A 19,140-nucleotide genomic window follows, 5' to 3' on the forward strand; every position below is an offset into this window, starting at 1 on the left:
TAATCCCCTGGACCCACAGTAACAGTGTGAGAGACCAGCTCACCTACAGTAATCCCCTGGACGCACAGTAACAGTGAGAGAGACCAACTCACCTACAGTAATCCCCTGGGCCCACAGTAACAGTGAGAGAGACCAGCTCACCTACAGTAATCCCCTGGGCCCACAGTAACAGTGAGAGAGACCAGCTCACCTACAGTAATCCTCTGGGCCCACAGTAACAGTGAGAGAGACCAGCTCACCTACTGTAATCCCCTGGGCACACAGTAACAGTGAGAAAGACCAGCTCACCTACAGTAATCCTCTGGGCCCACAGTAACAGTGAGAGAGACCAGCTCACCTACAGTAATCCCCTGGACCCACAGTAACAGTGAGAGAGACCAGCTCACCTGCAGTAATCCCCTGGACCCACAGTAACAGTGAGAGAGACCAGATCACCTACAGTAATCCCCTGAACCCACAGTAACAGTGAGAGAGACCAGCTCACTTACAGTAATCCCCTGGACCCACAGTAACAGTGAGAGAGACCAGCTCACCTACAGTAATCCACTGGACCCTCAGTAACGGTCAGAGAGACCAGCTCACCTACAGTAATCCCCTGGGCCCACAGTAACAGTGAGAGAGACCAGCTCACCTATAGTAATCCCCTGGGCCCACAGTGACAGTGAGAGAGACCAGCTCACCTACAGTAATCCCCTGGGCCCACAGTAACGGTGAGAGAGACCAGCTCACCTACAGTAATCCCCTGGACCCACAGTAACGGTGAGAGAGACCAGCTCACCTACAGTAATCCCCTGGACCCACAATAACAGTGAGAGAGACCAGCTCACCGACAGTAATCCCCTGGGCCCACAGTAACAGTGAGAGAGACCAGCTCACCTACAGTAATCCACTGGACCCTCAGTAACGGTCAGAGAGACCAGCTCACCTACAGTAATCCCCAGGGCCCACAGTAACAGTGAGAGAGAACAGCTCACCTACAGTAATCCCCTGGGCCCACAGTAACAGTGAGAGAGACCAGCTCCCCTACAGTAATCCCTTGGGCCCACAGTGACAGTGAGAGAGACCAGCTCACCTACAGTAATCCCCTAGGCCCACAGTAACAGTGAGAGAGACCAGCTCACCTACAGTAATCCCCTGGGCCCACAGTGACAGTGAGAGAGACCAGCTCACCTACAGTAATCCCCTGGGCCCACAGTAACAGTGAGAGAGACCAGCTCACCTACAGTAATCCCCTGGACCCACAGTAACAGTGAGAGAGACCAGCTCACCTACAGTAATCCCCTGGGCCCACAGCAACAGTGAGAGAGACCAGCTCACCTACAGTAATCCCCTGGGCCCACAGTAACAGTGAGAGAGACCAGCTCACCTACAGTAATCCCCTGGGCCCACAGTAACAGTCAGAGAGAGACCAGCTCACCTACAGTAATCCCATGGGTCCACAGTGACAGTGAGAGAGACCAGCTCACCTACAGTAATCCCCTGGACCCACAGTAACAGTGAGAGAGACCAGCTCACCTACAGTAATCCCCTGAACCCACAGTAAAAGTGAGAGAGACCAGCTCACCTACAGTAATCCCCTGGGCCTGCAGTAAACGTGAGAGAGACCAGCTCACCTACAGGAATCCCCTGGGCCCACAGTAACAGTGAGAGAGACCAGCTCACCTACAGTAATCCCCTTGGCCCACAGTAACAGTGAGAGAGACCAGCTCACCTACAGTAATCCCCTGGACCCACAGTAACAGTGAGAGAGACCAGCTCACCGACAGTAATCCTCTGGGCCCACAGTAACAGTGAGAGAGACCAGCTCACCTACAGTAATCCCCTGGGCCCACAGTAACAGTGAGAGAGACCAGCTCACCTACAGTAATCCTCTGGTCCCACAGTAACAGTGAGAGAGACCAGCTCACCTGCAGTAATCCCCTGGACCCACAGTAACAGTGAGAGAGACCAGCTCACCTACAGTAATCCCCTGGGCCCACAGTAACAGTGAGAGAGACCAGCTCACCTACAGTAATCCCCTGGGCCTGCAGTAAACGTGAGAGAGACCAGCTCACCTACAGTAATCCCCTGGGCCTGCAGTAAACGTGAGAGAGACCAGGTCACCTACAGTAATCCCCTGGACCCACAGTAACAGTGAGAGAGACCAGCTCACCGACAGTAATCCCCTGAACCCACAGTAACAGTGAGAGAGACCAGCTCACCTACAGTAATCCCCTGAACCCACAGTAACAGTGAGAGAGACCAGCTCACCTACAGTAATCCCCTGGGCCTGCAGTAAACGTGAGAGAGACCAGCTCACCTACAGTAATCCCCTGGACCCACAGTAACGGTGAGAGAGACCAGCTCACCGACTGTAATCCCCTGGGCCCACAGCAACAGTGAGAGAGACCAGCTCACCTACAGTAATCCCCTGGGCCCACAGTAACAGTGAGAGAGACCAGCTCCCCTACAGTAATCCCCTGGGCCCACAGTAACAGTGAGAGAGACCAGCTCACCTACAGTAATCCCCTGGGCCCACAGTAACAGTGAGAGAGACCAGCTCACCTACAGTAATCCCCTGGGCCCACAGTAACAGTGAGAGAGACCAGCTCACCTACAGTAATCCACTGGACCCTCAGTAACGGTCAGAGAGACCAGCTCACCTACAGTAATCCCTGGGCACACAGTAACAGTGAGAGAGACCAGCTCACCTACAGTAATCCCCTGGGCCCACAGTAACAGTGAGAGAGACCAGCTCACCTCCTGTAATCACCTGGGCCCACAGTAACAGTGAGAGAGACCAGCTCACCTACAGTAATCCCCTGGGCCCGCAGTAACAGTGAGAGAGACCAGCTCACCTACCGTAATCCCCTGGGCCCACAGTTACAGTGAGAGAGACCAGCTCACCTACAGTAATCCCCTGGGCCCACAGTAACAGTGAGAGAGACCAGCTCACCTACAGTAATCCCCTGGGCCCGCAGTAACAGTGAGAGAGACCAGCTCACCTACCGTAATCCCCTGGGCCCACAGTTACAGTGAGAGAGACCAGCTCACCTACAGTAATCCCCTGGGCCCACAGTAACAGTGAGAGAGACCAGCTCACCTCCTGTAATCACCTGGGCCCACAGTAGCAGTGAGAGAGACCAGCTCACCTACAGTAATCCACTGGACCCTCAGTAACGGTCAGAGAGACCAGCTCACCTACAGTAATCCCCTGGGCCCACAGTAACAGTGAGAGAGACCAGCTCACCTACAGTAATCCCCTGGGCCCACAGTAACAGTGAGAGAGAGACCAGCTCACCTACAGTAATCCCATGGGTCCAGAGTGACAGTGAGAGAGACCAGCTCACCTACAGTAATCCCCTGGACCCACAGTAACAGTGATAGAGACCAGCTCACCTACAGTCATCCCCTGAACCCACAGTAACAGTGAGAGAGACCAGCTCACCTACAGTAATCCCCTGGGCCTGCAGTAAACGTGAGAGAGACCAGCTCACCTACAGTAATCCCCTGGGCCCACAGTAACAGTGAGAGAGACCAGCTCACCTACAGTAATCCCCTGGGCCCACAGTAACAGTGAGAGAGACCAGCTCACCTACAGTAATCCCCTGGGCCCACAGTAACAGTGAGAGAGACCATCTCACCTTCAGTAATCCTCTGGGCCCACAGTAACAGTGAGAGAGACCAGCTCACCTACTGTAATCCCCTGGGCCCACAGTAACAGTGAGAGAGACCAGCTCACCTACAGTAATCCTCTGGTCCCACAGTAATAGTGAGAGAGACCAGCTCCCCTACTGTAATCCCCTGGGCACACAGTAACAGTGAGAAGACCAGCTCACCTACTGTAATCCTCTGGTCCCACAGTAATAGTGAGAGAGACCAGCTCCCCTACTGTAATCCCCTGGGCACACAGTAACAGTGAGAAGACCAGCTCACCTACAGTAATCCTCTGGTCCCACAGTAATAGTGAGAGAGACCAGCTCCCCTACTGTAATCCCCTGGGCACACAGTAACAGCGAGAGAGACCAGCTCACCTACAGTAATCGTCTGGTCCCACAGCAACAGTGAGAGAGACCAGCTCACCTACAGTAATCCCCTGGGCCCACAGCAACAGTGAGAGAGACCAGCTCACCTACAGTAATCCCCTGGGCCCACAGCAACAGTGAGAGAGACCAGCTCACCTACAGTAATCCTCTGGGCCCACAGTAATAGTGAGAGAGACCAGCTCCCCTACTGTAATCCCCTGGGCCCACAGTAACAGTGAGAGAGACCTGGGAAATATCCCAAACACGAGATGGGGAAATACCCCCAAACACAGCCCTTAGATAGGGAAATACCCCAAACACAGCCCTGAGATGGGGAAATACCCCCAAACACAGTCCCGAACCTGGGAAATACCCCAAACATAGCCCTGAGATGGGGAAATACCCCCAAACACAGCCCTGAACCTGGGAAATACCCCAAACACAGCCCTGAGATGGGGAAATACCCCAAACACAGCCCTGAGCCATAAACACAAATAGGATTTATAATCATCTCGCAAGCAACAATTTGATTGGAAATAGTCAACATGGTTTCGTCAAGGGCAGGTCATGTCTCACAAATCTTTTGAGTTTTTTGAGTAGGTGACCAAGCATGTAGATGTGGGTAGGGCAGTTGACGTGGTGTACGTGGACTTCAGTAAAGCCTTTGATAAGGTTCCACGTGGCAGGCTGTTGGAGAAAATGCAGAGACATGGGATTGAGGGCGATTGAGCAGTTTGGATTAGAAACTGGCTTTCTGAAAGAAGGCAGCGAGTGGTGGTTGATGGAAAATATTCAGCCTGGAGTCTGGTTACTAGTGGTGTGCCACAAGGATCTGTTTTGGGACCACTGCTGTTTGTCATTTTTATAAATGACTTGGACGCAGGCATAGGTAAGTTTGTAGATGACACTCAAGTCGGTGGAGTAGTGGACAATGTGGTAATGAATAACTTGGGAGCTATTGATCGGTGAGCCTGACATCAGTGTTGGAGGGAATCCTGAGGGACAGGATGTACATGTATTTGGAAAGGCAAGGACTGATTAGGGATAGTCAACATGGCTTTGTGCGTGGGAAATCATGTCTCACAAACTTGATTGAGTTCTTTGAAGAAGTAACAAAGAGGATTGATGAGGACAGAGTGGTAGATGTGATCTATATGGACTTCAGTAAGGTGTTTGACAAGGTTCCCCATGGGAGACTGATTAGCAAGGTTAGATCTCACGGAATACAGGGAGAACTAGCCATTTGGATACAGAACTGGCTCAAAGGTAGAAGACAGAGGGTGGTGGTGGAGGGTTGTTTTTCAGACTGGAGGCCTGTGACCAGTGGAGTGCCACAAGGACCGGTGCTGGGTTCTCTATTTTTTGTCATTTACATAAATGATTTGGATGTGAGCATAAGAGGTACAGTTAGTAAGTTTGCAGATGACACCAAAATTGGCGGAGTAGTGGACAGCGAAGAGGGTTACCTCAGATTAAAACAGGATCTTGACCAGATGGGCCAATGGCTAAGAAGTGGCAGATGGAGTTTAATTCAGATAAATGCGAGGTGCTGCATTTTGGGAAAGCAAATCTTAGCAGGACTTATACACTTAATGGTAAGGTCCTAGGGAGTGTTGCTGAACAAAGAGACCTTGGAGTGCAGGTTCATAGCTCCTTGAAAGTGGAGTCGCAGGTAGATAGGATAGTGAAGGCAGCGTTTGGTATGCTTTCCTTTATTGGTCAGAGTATTGAGTACAGGAGTTGGGAGGTTATGTTGCAGCTGTACAGGACATTGGTTAGGCCGCTGTTGGAAGATTGTGTGCAATATCGCTTCACTTGGAGGTCACCACTGATGATGTTACCCAGCCAGGTAAGGAAATGTCTGGATATCAAACCTACACCCTAAACCTCAACCTGAGCTACAAACCTTCACAAACCTTGCAAAAACGTGGAGTCACAGGTAGACAGGATACGGAAGAAGGTGTTTGGAGTACTTTGTGCGTTTTGAGAATTGTAGCTCAACTGAGGTTCAGGATGTAGGTTTGCTCACTGAGCTGGAAGGTTCATTTTTCAGACGTTTGTCACCTGACTACGTTAACTTATCCTTGCTATCTGCCCTTGTGGGAAGGGACGTCAATTGAAGACAAACCACTGTTTTTAAACACACCCCATCTGTTTCCATTACATTTTTGACAATATTTGATTCCAATTTACTTCAAACAGATTCTTTTCCATTGCAATCTCAGAATGCTGACCATGTTGGAGCTGGGTGTGAGAGAGAAGGGAGAGGGCTGTGAATGTAGACCGTGTTGGAGCCGGGTGTGGGAGACCAGGGAGAGGGCTGTGAATGTAGACCGTGTTGGAGCCGGGTGTGGGAGAGAAGGGAGAGGGCTGTGAATGTAGACCGTGTTGGAGCTCGGAGTGAGAGAGCAGGGAGAGGGCTGTGAATGTCGACCGTGTTGGAGCTGGGTGTGGGAGAGAAGGGAGAGGGCTGTGAATGTAGACCGTGTTGGAGCTCGGAGTGAGAGAGCAGGGAGAGGGCTGTGAATGTAGACCGTGTTGGAGCTGGGTGTGAGAGAGCAGGGAGGGCTGTGAATGTAGACCGTGTTGGAGCTGGGTGTGAGAGAGAAGGGAGAGGGCTGTGAATGTAGACCGTGTTGGAGCCGGGTGTGGGAGACCAGGGAGAGGGCTGTGAATGTAGACCGTGTTGGAGCCGGGTGTGGGAGACCAGGGAGAGGGCTGTGAATGTAGACCGTGTTGGAGCTCGGAGTGAGAGAGCAGGGAGAGGGCTGTGAATGTCGACCGTGTTGGAGCTGGGTGTGAGAGAGAAGGGAGAGGGCTGTGAATGTAGACCGTGTTGGAGCTGGGTGTGAGAGAGAAGGGAGAGGGCTGTGAATGTAGACCGTGTTGGAGCTGGGTGTGGGAGAGCAGGGAGAGGGCTGTGAATGTAGACCGTGTTGGAGCCGGGTGTGAGAGAGAAGGGAGAGGGCTGTGAATGTAGACCGTGTTGGAGCTGGGTGTGGGAGAGAAGGGAGAGGGCTGTGAATGTAGACCGTGTTGGAGTTGGGTGTGAGAGAAGGGAGAGGGCAGTGAATGTAGACCGTATTGGAGTTGGGTGTGAGAGAGAAGGGAGAGGGCTGTGAATGTCGACCGTGTTGGAGCCGGGTGTGAGAGAGAAGGGAGAGGGCTGTGAATGTAGACCGTGTTGGAGCTGGGTGTGGGAGAGAAGGGAGAGGGCTGTGAATGTAGACCGTGTTGGAGCTGGGTGTGGGAGAGAAGGGAGAGGGCTGTGAATGTAGACCGGGTTGGAGTTGGGTGTGAGAGAGAAGGGAGAGGGCTGTGAATGTAGACCGTGTTGGAGTTGGGTGTGAGAGAAGGGAGAGGGCAGTGAATGTAGACCGTATTGGAGTTGGGTGTGAGAGAGAAGGGAGAGGGCTGTGAATGTCGACCGTGTTGGAGCCGGGTGTGAGAGAGAAGGGAGAGGGCTGTGAATGTAGACCGTGTTGGAGCTGGGTGTGGGAGAGAAGGGAGAGGGCTGTGAATGTAGACCGGGTTGGAGTTGGGTGTGAGAGAGAAGGGAGAGGGCTGTGAATGTAGACCGTGTTGGAGCTGGGAGTGAGAGAAGGGAGAGGGCAGTGAATGTAGACCGTATTGGAGCTGGGTGTGAGAGAGAAGGGAGAGGGCTGTGAATGTAGACCGTGTTGGAGCTGGGTGTGAGAGAGAAGGGAGAGGGCTGTGAATGTAGACCGTGTTGGAGCCGGGTGTGAGAGAGAAGGGAGAGGGCTGTGAATGTAGACCGTGTTGGAGCTGGGTGTGGGAGAGAAGGGAGAGGGCTGTGAATGTAGACCGTGTTGGAGTTGGGTGTGAGAGAAGGGAGAGGGCAGTGAATGTAGACCGTGTTGGAGCTGGGTGTGAGAGAGAAGGGAGAGGGCTGTGAATGTAGACCGTGTTGGAGCTGGGTGTGAGAGAGAAGGGAGGGGGCTGTGAATGTAGACCGTGTTGGAGCTGGGTGTGAGAGAGAAGGGAGAGGGCTGTGAATGTAGACCGTGTTGGAGCTGGGTGTGAGAGAGAAGGGAGGGGGCTGTGAATGTAGACCGTGTTGGAGCTGGGTGTGGGAGAGAAGGGGGAGGGCTGTGAATGTAGACCGTGTTGGAGCTGGGTGTGAGAGAGAAGGGAGGGGGCTGTGAATGTAGACCGTGTTGGAGCTGGGTGTGAGAGAGAAGGGAGGGGGCTGTGAATGTAGACCGTGTTGGAGCTGGGTGTGAGAGAGAAGGGAGGGGGCTGTGAATGTAGACCGTGTTGGAGCTGGGTGTGGGAGAGAAGGGAGGGGGCTGTGAATGTAGACTGGGTTGGAGCTGGGTGTGGGAGAGCAGGGAAGGGGCTGTGAATGTAGACCGTGTTGGAGCTGGGTGTGAGAGACCAGGTAGAGGGCTGTGAATGTTGACCGGGTTGGAGCTGGTTGAGTAACATACAACTGAAATGAAAAGCACAGACAGTGAGCAGGGACTGTCATTTTTCTTTTATTAAATTATGTATAAGCTACACACATGGAGGCAGCTCCGAAGAGGAGACAATCAGCTCTCATCACCAACCCCCCCATGGCTCACCTCACTTCAGATCAGCCCTCATCACCAAGGCCCCCCCCAACCCCCCCACCTTACTTCAGCAGACTCCGAGCACTGAGAATGGTACATAACCTGGAGGCAGATGTCGGATTGAGATGGGGGTGGCCAGGGAACAGGGGTGAGCGGGCAGGTTATGGGGCATGGGGGGGGGGGTCCCGCAGGGAACAGGGGTGAGCGGGCAGGGCATGGGGGATGGGGATGGGGTTGGGGTGCAGCAGGGAACAGGGGTGAGCGAGCAGATTATGGGGGGGGGGGGTCCCGCAGGGAACAGGGGTGAGCGGGCAGGGCATGGGGGATGGGGGATGGGGGATGGGAATGGGGTTGGGGTGCAGCAGGGAACAGGGGTGAGCGAGCAGGTTATAGGGCATGGGGGGTCCAGCAGGAAATGGTGGGGTTGGGGTGAATGTGCAGGGAATGGGTTCGGTGGGGCAGACAACGGGATCTGGGTCGGCGAGGGGGTGACACTCAAGGGTTCCAGATGGGAGCATGGACCCCCATGGGATGCAGATAGGGGTGACCCAGAGGAATCCAGTTGCTGGGAGGGGTAGACAGTGGGACACCAGCAGGATTCAGGTGTTGGGTGTGACCTAGTGAGTTCCGGATGGGGATGTGACCATCGGGATCCGGATGAGTGGAGAGCCCAGCAGGATCTATTTGAGGGTTTTAATGCAGTGGGACCCTGATGTGGGCGTGGAATCCAGGAGGATGTGGATGAGGGGAGAAACTCAGTGGGATCCGTCTGTGGAGGGGAGACATATAGGATCTGGATAGAGATTGGGGGGGTGGTGTGTGCCTTATGGGATCCTGATTTGAGGTGGTTGGGGGGAACCCAGCAGGATCCTGATTGGGGTGGGGGAGGTGGGGGGACCCAACTGGATCCTGTTTGGGGTGGTGGTGGGTGGGGGACCTAGCAGGATTCTGATTGGGGTGGGGGTGGGTGGGGGACCCAGCAGGATCCTGTTTGGGGTGGGGGAGGTGGGGGGCCCAGCAGGATCCTGTTTGGGGTGGGGGGGGGGGGGGGGAAGAGCCCAGTAGAATCCTGATTGGGGTTGATGGGGGAAGGTGGGGCAGGGGGGGAGCAGTGGATCCCAAGAAGCAGCCTCCAATGTGAGAAGCTGGCCCCTGCCAGCAGCAGCAGCACAGTCTCAGTGCAGTAGGAACCCACTCCTTTCACAATCTTCGCTGTTAAACCACTCCCTTTGAGATACACACAGCAAGACCGACAGGCAGAGGGGAGCTGATCCTCTGCATCAACAAACAGCAAAGAAAAATACTTTTTAAAAAAAAAATTAAATAAAAGCTAAGCATCGCTGAAGGTTTTCCGCTACAGGGAACTAGATACTGGGAGTTAAAAGCACTGTCTGGAAATAGAGATATTTTACGTCTCTCAATTTACAACACAACGCTTGACTCAATGCTAAAGTGACACTGTACACGACAGAGTGAGAGAGAGAAAAATTACTTCCTTCTAAAATAAAAAGTATTCTTTCTTTCAGAAACAGAATAGTAAGTATGAATGAAGAAGGTCATTCTCAGGAGGTGTCAGAGGGGACATGTTCTTCAAAGCCCTCACTTTCACGGACTAAAGCTCGTTCCAGAATCACTCGGCCCTCTTTGTATCGCTGACTGTCTTCGGTCGCAAACTCGTAGATCCAGCCCAGCTTACTGTTGCAATTCTTGCAGCTCACGTCCCTGACCATGTGTCGCCCAGTTAGCATCACTCGGTCCTGTACTTCACTGTATTGTAGATTCACCACCTGAGCAAGAGGCACAGTGTTTAGTCTCACCTACAGCCCACAGATCCTTCACATAGATACGAGACTGAGATCAGCATGACTGGCTGCTCCAACAGCTCACCTTGTTAAAGAGGAAAGCTCTTCCTGTCGCCCCTGTGAAGCGTGTGGAGATTAGTTCTGAGCGGTTTGTCAGGATGGTGTCACAGTTTGCACAGGAGAACAGTCGGGTGCCTCCGATATGATCAAGGAAAATTCGGCCCATGATTCCTAGTTGTGGAATGGCTTCAGACTGGATCTAGGGAAAAGAGGTTAGCAAATACATAATACAACAGGCAGAGTCAGTGTGGCTTCATGAAGGGGCACTCATACCTGACACATTTACAGGAGTTCTTTCAGCAAGCAACATATGCAATAGGGAAAAGGGGAAATGTGGATGTAATAGACAGCAAACTTTGTATTAACCTGCATCTACTGAACCAGTAAAAAGGATATACCTCAAAAACTGCAAACTTTACTGTATTATTCTGTTTAATTATTATAGTTTTTAAATTTATTTACCTCAATGTAAATATATGTATTGTTTAATCAAATAGCCACACAAAATATCAACAGTTGATTCAAGTTGAAATCAATTTCCCCCCAGATACCGTCATGTCCAGGTAGTCAGTTGTGGGTGTAAGTTTTATTTCAGGCAAAGTTGCATTATTATTCAAGCGATTTATGCTGTAAATCCAGTAAAAGAGTGATACATATACCCCTGCATTACATTTCTATGACTCAGTGTGTCTGCCTCTTGCTCAGGTGGTGAATCTCCAGTCCAGTGAAGTACAGGACCGGGCGACACATGGTTAGAGGCATGAGCTGCAAGAATTGCAACAGTAGTCATAGAGAATAACCTTGATCATCTGGAAACAGGGGCCAGATACAAGAAAGTTTGCTGCTTTGAGACTTTCATAAGGCATGCAATAAGGTAATACTCAGAGGGGTAGTTAATAAGGTGATGGAGATAGTACATTAGGATGGACAGAGGATGGGATTCTGGATGAGTGGGGCTGGAAAAGCACAGCAGGTCAGCATCCGAGGAGCAGGAAAATCAACGTTTCGGGCAAAAACCCTTCATCAGGAATAAAGGCAGAGAGCCTGAAGGGTGGAGAGATAAATGAGAGGAGGGTGGGGGTGGGGAGAAAGTAGCATAGAGTACAATAGGTGAGTGGGGGTGGGGATGAAGGTGATAGATCAGGGAGGAGGGTGGGGGAAGGTAGCAAAGAGTACAATGGGTGAGTAGGGGAGGGGATGAAGGTGATAGGTCAGGGAGGAGAGGGTGGAGTGGATAGGTGGGAAAGAAGATCGGCAGGTAGGACAAGTCATGGGGATAGTGCTGAGCTGGAAGGTTGGAACTGGGGTGGGGTGGGGGAAGGGGAAATGAGGAAACTGTTGAAGTCCACATTGATGCCCTGGGGTTGAAGTGTCCCGAGGTGGAAGATGAGGCGTTCTTCCTCCAGGCGTCGGGTGGTGAGGGAGCGGCGGTGAAGGAGGCCCAGGACCTCCATGTCCTCGGCAGAGTGGGAGGGGGAGTTGAAATGTTGGGCCACGGGGCGGTGTGGTTGATTGGTGCGGGTGTCCCGGAGATGTTCCCTAAAGCGCTCTGCTAGGAGGCACCCAGTCTCCCCAATGTAGAGGAGACTGCATCGGGAGCAACGGATACAATAAATGATATTAGTGGATGTGCGGGTAAAACTTTGATGGATGTGGAAGGCTCCTTTAGGGCCTTGGATAGAGGTGAGGGAGGAGGTGTGGGCGCAGGTTTTACAGTTCCTGCGGTGGCAGGGGTAAGTGCCAGGATGGGAGGGTGGGTTGTAGGGGGGCATGGACCTGATCAGGTAGTCACGGAGGGAACGGTCTTTGCAGAAGGTGGAAAGGGGTGGGGAGGGAAATATCTCCCTGGTGGTAGGGTCTGTTTGAAGGTGGCGGAAATGTCGGTGGATGATTTGGTTTATGCGAAGGTTGGTAGGGTGGAAGGTGAGCTTGGACTAACTAACAGAGCGTTGGGATAAGGGAGGCCCGCTCAGGAATGGCAGTCGGTAACTAAAGGAATCAGGTCCTAGGACCACAATTATTGACAACACACTCTGTTCTGCTATTACACTATTTCTTTAACTCAAATGGGCTTTTACGTAATTGAAGAATTTAGACTGTCATTTGCAGGATGTGAATGTTTCTAAGCTGTATTGGCTAGAACACAATTCCGGCCCCATTAGATTAAAGGGCATGGCTGTTGCATGATTTTATAATAACGAGATCGCATGAGAACTAGACTATCGCGATAGAGTCGTAGAGTCACAGACATACAGCACAGAAACAGACCCTTAGGTCCAACCCAATCTAGTCCCACCTGCCAGCTCCCGGCCCATATCCCTCCAAACCCTTCCTATTCATATACCCATCCAAATGCCTCTTAAATATTGCAGTTGTACCAGCCTCCACCACATCCTCTGGCAGCTCATTCCATACATGTACCACCCTCTGTGTGAAAAAGTTGCCCCTTAGGTCTCTTTTATATCTTTCCCCTCTCACCCTAAACCTGTGCCCTCTAGTTCTGGACTCCCCCACCTCAGAGAAAAGACTTTGCCTATTTATCCTATCCATGCCCCTCATGATTGTATAAACCTCTATAAAGATCACCCCTCAGCCTCCGATGCTCCAGGGAAAACAGCCCCACCCTGTTCAGCCTCTCCCTGTAGCTCAAATCCTCCAACCCTGGCAACATCCTTGTAAATCTTTTCTGAACCCTTTCAAGTTTCAAAACATCTTTCCTATAGGAAGGAGACCAGAATTGCATGCAATATTCCAACAGTGGCCTAACCAATGTCCTGTACAGCCACAACATGACCTCCCAACTCCTGTACTCAATACTCTGACCAATAAAGGAAAGCATACCAAACGCCTTCTTCACTATCCTATCTACCTGCGACTCCACTTTCAAGGAGCTATGAACCTGCACTCCAAGGTCTCTTTGTTCAGCAACACTCCCTCAGACCTTACCATTGAGTGTATAAGTCCTGCTAAGATTTGCTTTCCCAAAATGCAGCACCTCGCATTTATCTCAATTAAACTCCATCTGTCACTTCTCAGCCCATTGGCCCATCTGGTCCAGATCCTGTTGTAATCTGAGGTAACCCACTTCGCTTTGGTGTGGGAGGGGGGAGGGAAGGCGGGAGGGGGGGGGGGGAGGGGGAGAGAGAGAGTGGGGGGGAGGTGTGGGCAGAGGGAGGCATGGGAGGTGGGGAGAAGGGGAAGATGGGCCATGAATCAGCAAGTGGAGGGGAGGAGCTCCAATCTAGCAAACACCTCAGCCGTCCCGTAAGCTCAACTCTGACTAAGTAAAAAGAGAAACAAAAGACTTCTCTGATCACATCAGTTCCCATCACACCAAGTAAATAACACTGTCAGTGTGTCAGTGCAGAGTGTAACCAACACAGACCCAACACTGGGAGGGTCATTCAGGAAATACTGAGTTACTTGCTGCTAGCCACAGCCATACACACGGATACACACTCGAGAAAACAGCTGCTGGCATGTAGCCAGCCTGGGCCTACTCCGCTCAGAGACGCTGGAGAGGGAAGATTAACAAGGAGCCTCTCTGACTGGAGGCAAGACAGCCTGAAAACAAGCTAATCCAATCCTCAGCAAACAGTGACCAACCCATCCACACCCAATGGCGATAAAGAGAAATTACTCAAACCAAAATAATGTATAGAAGGAGACAGGAGACAGAGGAGATGGAATGAGAGAGAGAGAGAGAGAGTGTGTGTGTGTGTGTGTGTGTGTGGGGTGGCTGGGTGGAGACACAGGAGCCAAGTGAGACAGAGAGAGAGAGACAGACAGACGGAGAGCGAGAGGTTTGAATATAGATAAATCACCCAGACTGGATATATATATATATAGGCAAAAGATACACATACACCCCACAGTTCTGAAGGAGATAGCCAAGGAAATTGAAGAGGCACTGGTGATCTTTCAGAAACCCCAGAGAACTAGAAAATGATGAATATAACACCCCTGTTTAAGACAGGAGGGAGGCAGAAGATAGGAAACTGTAGGCCAGTTGGGCCTGACTTTGGTGGTTGGTAAGATTTTAGTGCTCATTATTAAGCATGTGATTGCAGAGAACTTGGAAATGCAGGGTAAAATAGGGCTGATTCAGGATGGCTTCGTCAAGGGAAGATGATGCCTGACAAATCTGTTAGAAATCTTTGAGAAAATAATCAGCAAGTTAGCTGAAGGAGAACCAGTGGATGTGATTGGATTTCCAGAAGGCTTTTCACAAGGTGCCGCACATGAGACTATGAAATAAGATAAGAGCCCATGGTGTTCCAGGGAAGGCACTGGTACCAAGAGAGGATTGGCCAACTGGCCGAAGGCAGAGGAGGGTACAGGCATCTTTTTCAGGATGGCAGCCAGTGATGAGTGGAGTTCTGCAGGGGTCAGAACTGGGCACATACCTATTCACATTGTACAATCTCAATCTAGAACGGAGGGCACTGTTGCTATATTTGCAGATGTCACAACGATAGGACAACGATGGTAAGGTAAGGGACTCTTGGAGAATGGAGGTGGTTATGAATTTAGTCAAAAGGAAAAAGCTAAAATCGGACAGGACACGTGAGGAATCTAAGGAAAACAAGAAAGATCTCAAGCAGGGAATTAGGAGGGCAAGGAGGGGCAATGAAATGACCTTGGTAAGTCGGGTTAGAGAGAAACCCAAGGTATTCTACAGAGACATTAAAAACAAGAGGATAACAAGGGAGAAGGTAATACTGGATTAGTGGTGCTGGAAGAGCACAGCAGTTCAGGCAGCATCCAACGAGCAGCGAAATCAACGTTTCGGGCAAAAGCCCTTCATAGTTGATTTCGCTGCTCGTTGGATGCTGCCTGAACTGCTGTGCTCTTCCAGCACCACTAATCCAGAATCTGGTTTCCAGCATCTGCAGTCATTGTTTTTACCAAGGGAGAAGGTAAGACCACTCCAGGATAAAGGAGGGTACTAGTGCTTGGAGGCAGAGGATGTGGGTGCGATCCTAAAGGAGTACTTTGTGTCAGTATTCACCCAGGGGAAGGATATGGAGGGTGGTGAGATTTGTGTGGAGCATGCTAATGTATGAGGGCATTCTGGGATTATGAAAGATGTGGTGCTGGGTGCTTGAAGAGCGTTAAGGTGGATACATCCCCAGGGCCCGATGGTATCTACTCCAGGTTACTGAGAGAGGCAAGAGGGGAGATTGCTGGGGCCTTCACCAAGATCTGTGTATCCTCGCTACACAATGGAGGGATACCGGAGGACTAGTGAGTAACTAATGTTGTTCCTCTGTTCAAGAAGGGAAATAGGGATAATCCAGGAAACTATAGACCCGGGAGTCTCACATTGGTGGTTGGGAAGCTATTGGAGAGAGTTCTTAGGGATAGGATTTACGTGTATTTGGACAAGCATGACCTAGTTAGGGCCAGTCAGCATGGCTCTGTGTGGGTTAGGTCACGGATTACTAACGTGATTGAATCTTTCGAGGAGGTGAAGAAGGTGATCGATGAGGATAGAGCAGTGGATGTTGCCCACGTGGATTTTTGTGGGTGGCATGGTGGTTAGCACTGCTGCCTCACAGCGCCAGAGACCTGGGTTCAATTCCCGCCTCAGGCGACTCTCTGTGTGGAGTTTGCACATTCTCCCCGTGTCTGCGTGGGCTTCCTCCGGGTGCTCCGGTTTCCTCCCACAGTCCAAAAATGTGCAGGTTAGGTGAATTGACCATGCTAAATTGCCCGTAGTGTTAGGTGAAGGGGTAGGTGTAGGAGAATGGGTCTGGGTGGGTTACGCTTCGGCGGGTCGGTGTGGACTTGTTGGGCTGAAGGGCCTGTTTCCACACTGTAAGTAATCTAATCTAAGGCTTTCGACAAGGTCCCTCATGGTCAGCTCATCCAGAAGATTAAGATTCACAGGATCCACAGTGACTTGACTGTTTGGATTCAGAATTGGCTTGCCCTGGGAAGGCAGAGGGTAGTGGGGGAAGGGTGTTTTTCAGGCTGGGGGGGGGGGTCGGTGACTGGTGGGGTTCTGCAGGGATCAGTACTGGACCCTCTGCTGTTTGTGAGTTGTATAAATGACCTGGATGGAAATGTAGACGGGTGGGTTAGTAAGTTTGTAGGTGATACAAAGATCAGGAGGAGTTGGAGATAGTGTCAAAGGATACAGTGGGATAGAGATCAGTCGCAGATATGGGCAGAGAAATGGCAGATGGAGTTTAATCCGGGGATGTGTGAGGTGGTGCACTTTGGGAGATTAAATGTTTAGGAAATGTATTCAGTTAATGGCAGGACCCTGAACAGCATTGATGTACAGAGGGATCTTGGGGTTGCAGTCCCTAGCTCCCTGAAAGTGGCCACACGGGTAGACAGGGTGATAAAGAAGGTGTTCGGCATGCTTGCCTTTGTTGGTTGGGGAATTGAGGACAAGACTCGGTGTCACCTTGCAGCTTTATAAAACTTTGGGTAGGCCACACAGAGTATTGTATTCAATTCTGGTCGCCACATTACTGGGGGGACATGGAGGCTTTGAAGAGGTTTACCAGAATGCCCCCTCGATTAAAGTGTATGAGCCACAAGGAGAGGCTAGAAAAACTCAAGGCTGTTTTCTCTGGAATAGTGGAGGCTGAGGGGAGATTTGATAGAAGTCTACAAAATTATGAGATGCAGACATAACGTTGATGGTCAGAATCTTTTTCCCCAGAGTTGAAATCTCTAAAACTAGGGGGCATGCATTTAAGGTGAGAGGGGAAAGTTCAAAGGGGATGGGAGGGACAAGTTTTTGACACAGTGTGGTTGGAGACTGGAATTTGCTGCCAGGGGTGGTGGAGGAGGCAGATATGATCGGGACATTTAAGGGGCTTTTAGATAAACACATGAATATGCAAGGAATGAAGGGATATGGACCAAGGACAGGCAGAAGGGATTAATTAAATTTGATGTCATCTTTGGCACAACATGGTGGGCCAGAGATCCCTTCCTGTACTGTACTGTTCTACAATGGGTGTTGAGGCAATGGGAAGGCTACAAAAGGATAGGCAAGTGGGCAAAGAAGTGGCAGATGGGATACACTGTGGGAAAATGTGAGGTTATACACTTTGACAGGAAGAATAGAGGTGTAGACTGTTTTCTACATTTTTAAAAGCTTCAGAAATCTGAAGCTAAAAAGGACTTAGGAGTCTTAGTTCAGGATTTTCTTTATGTTAACATGGAAGGCAAATGCAAAATCAGCATTCATGTCAAGAGAGCGAGAATCCAGCACAGGAACAGGCCATTCGGCCCTCCAAGCCTGCACTGACACATCTTGCCCTTCCGTACTAGATCGGTTTTCATTTACAGGATCCGTATTCTGTTCTTCCCTTCCTATTCATGGTTTTGTCCAGGTGTTCCTTGAGTGTTGCTGTTGTGTCTGTTTCCATCCATCCACCCCCCCCAACCCCCCCCCACCCCCACCCCCCAGCGGCAGCACGTCCAGGCACTCACCACCCTCTGTGTGAAAAACCTGCCTCGCACATCTCTTTTAGACATCCCACCACACACCTTGTATCTATGTCCCCTAGGAATTGACCCTTCCACCCTCATATTTTCCACTCTATCCATGCCATTCACAATCTTATAAATTCCTATCAAGTCATCCCTCAACCTCCTGCGTTCCAGTGAAAACAAACCCACTTTATCCAGCCTTTCTTCCTAGCTAAAATCCCCCATATTAGGCAACATCCTGGTAAATCTTGTTCTGTATCCTCTCCAAAGCATCCCCATCCTTCTGGTAAGATGGTGACCTGAACTGTGTGCAATATTTGAAGTGTGGCCTAACTGAAGATCTATAAAGCTGCAGCATAACTTGTCTACCCTTAGACTCACTGCCCCTTTCCAATGAAGGTAAGCATGCCATAAGCCTTTTGTTACTCCCTTATCTAGCTGCACTACCACCTTCAGTGGCCTGTGGACCTGCACACCCAGATCCCTCTGCATATCAATATGTTTAAGGGTTCTGTACAATTGAATTGACCTTCCAAAATGCATCACCTCACATTTGTCTGGATTAAACTCCATTTGCCATTTTTTTGCCCATGCCTCCAACTGATCTATATCCTGCTGTATCCCCTGACAATCCTCCTCACCATCCACAACTCCACCAATCTTTGAATTATCTGCAACCTCACGAGTTAGATCAGCTACGTTTTCCTCCAAATCACTTATATCAACCACAAACAGTAGAGGTCCCAGCACTGATCCTTGTGGAACATCACTAGTCACAGCTCTCAATTCCAAAAAACACCCCTTCCACCGCTACCCCCTGTTCTGCTGAGGCAGTATAAGGCTCTGGTCAGACTATATTTGGAATATTGAGAGCAGTTTGGATGCCATATAGAACATTACAGCGCAGTACAGGCCCTTCAGCCCTTGATGTTGCGCTGACCTGTGGAATCCATCTGAAGCCCACGTATGCTACACTATTCATTTTTCATTTATATGCCTATCCAATGACCATTTAAATGCCCTTAAAGTTGGCGAGTCTACTACTGTTGCAGGCAATGTGTTCCACACCCCTACTACTCTCTGAGTAAAGAAACTCCCTCTGACATCTGTCCTATATCTATCACCCCTCAATTTAAAGCTATGGCCCCTTGGGCTAGCCATCACCATCCGAGGAAAAAGGCCCTCACTGTGCATCCTATCTAACTCTCTGACATATCTCAATTAAGTCACCTCTCAACCTTC

At 50.6% G+C, this 19,140-nt stretch overlaps 1 protein-coding gene across 1 annotated transcript in view; it reads right to left on the reverse strand.

Annotated features, from left to right (window-relative positions):
* Nucleotides 1–8,487: 8,487 nt before the first annotated feature.
* LOC140455237 (protein yippee-like 5) overlaps nucleotides 8,488–19,140 on the reverse strand; it is a 31,360-nt gene continuing 20,707 nt past the window's right edge. The window contains exons 2-3 of the mRNA XM_072549965.1: nucleotides 10,466–10,639; nucleotides 8,488–10,365 (exon numbers count right to left, since the gene is read on the reverse strand). Coding sequence (XP_072406066.1) covers nucleotides 10,141–10,365; nucleotides 10,466–10,606 — 366 coding nt within the window. The 5' untranslated portion in view covers nucleotides 10,607–10,639 and the 3' untranslated portion in view covers nucleotides 8,488–10,140. The remainder of the gene's footprint in view (nucleotides 10,366–10,465; nucleotides 10,640–19,140) is intronic.

This window comes from Chiloscyllium punctatum, chromosome 3, assembly GCF_047496795.1.
Source record: "Chiloscyllium punctatum isolate Juve2018m chromosome 3, sChiPun1.3, whole genome shotgun sequence".
In the NCBI taxonomy this organism is placed as follows: domain Eukaryota; kingdom Metazoa; phylum Chordata; class Chondrichthyes; order Orectolobiformes; family Hemiscylliidae; genus Chiloscyllium; species Chiloscyllium punctatum.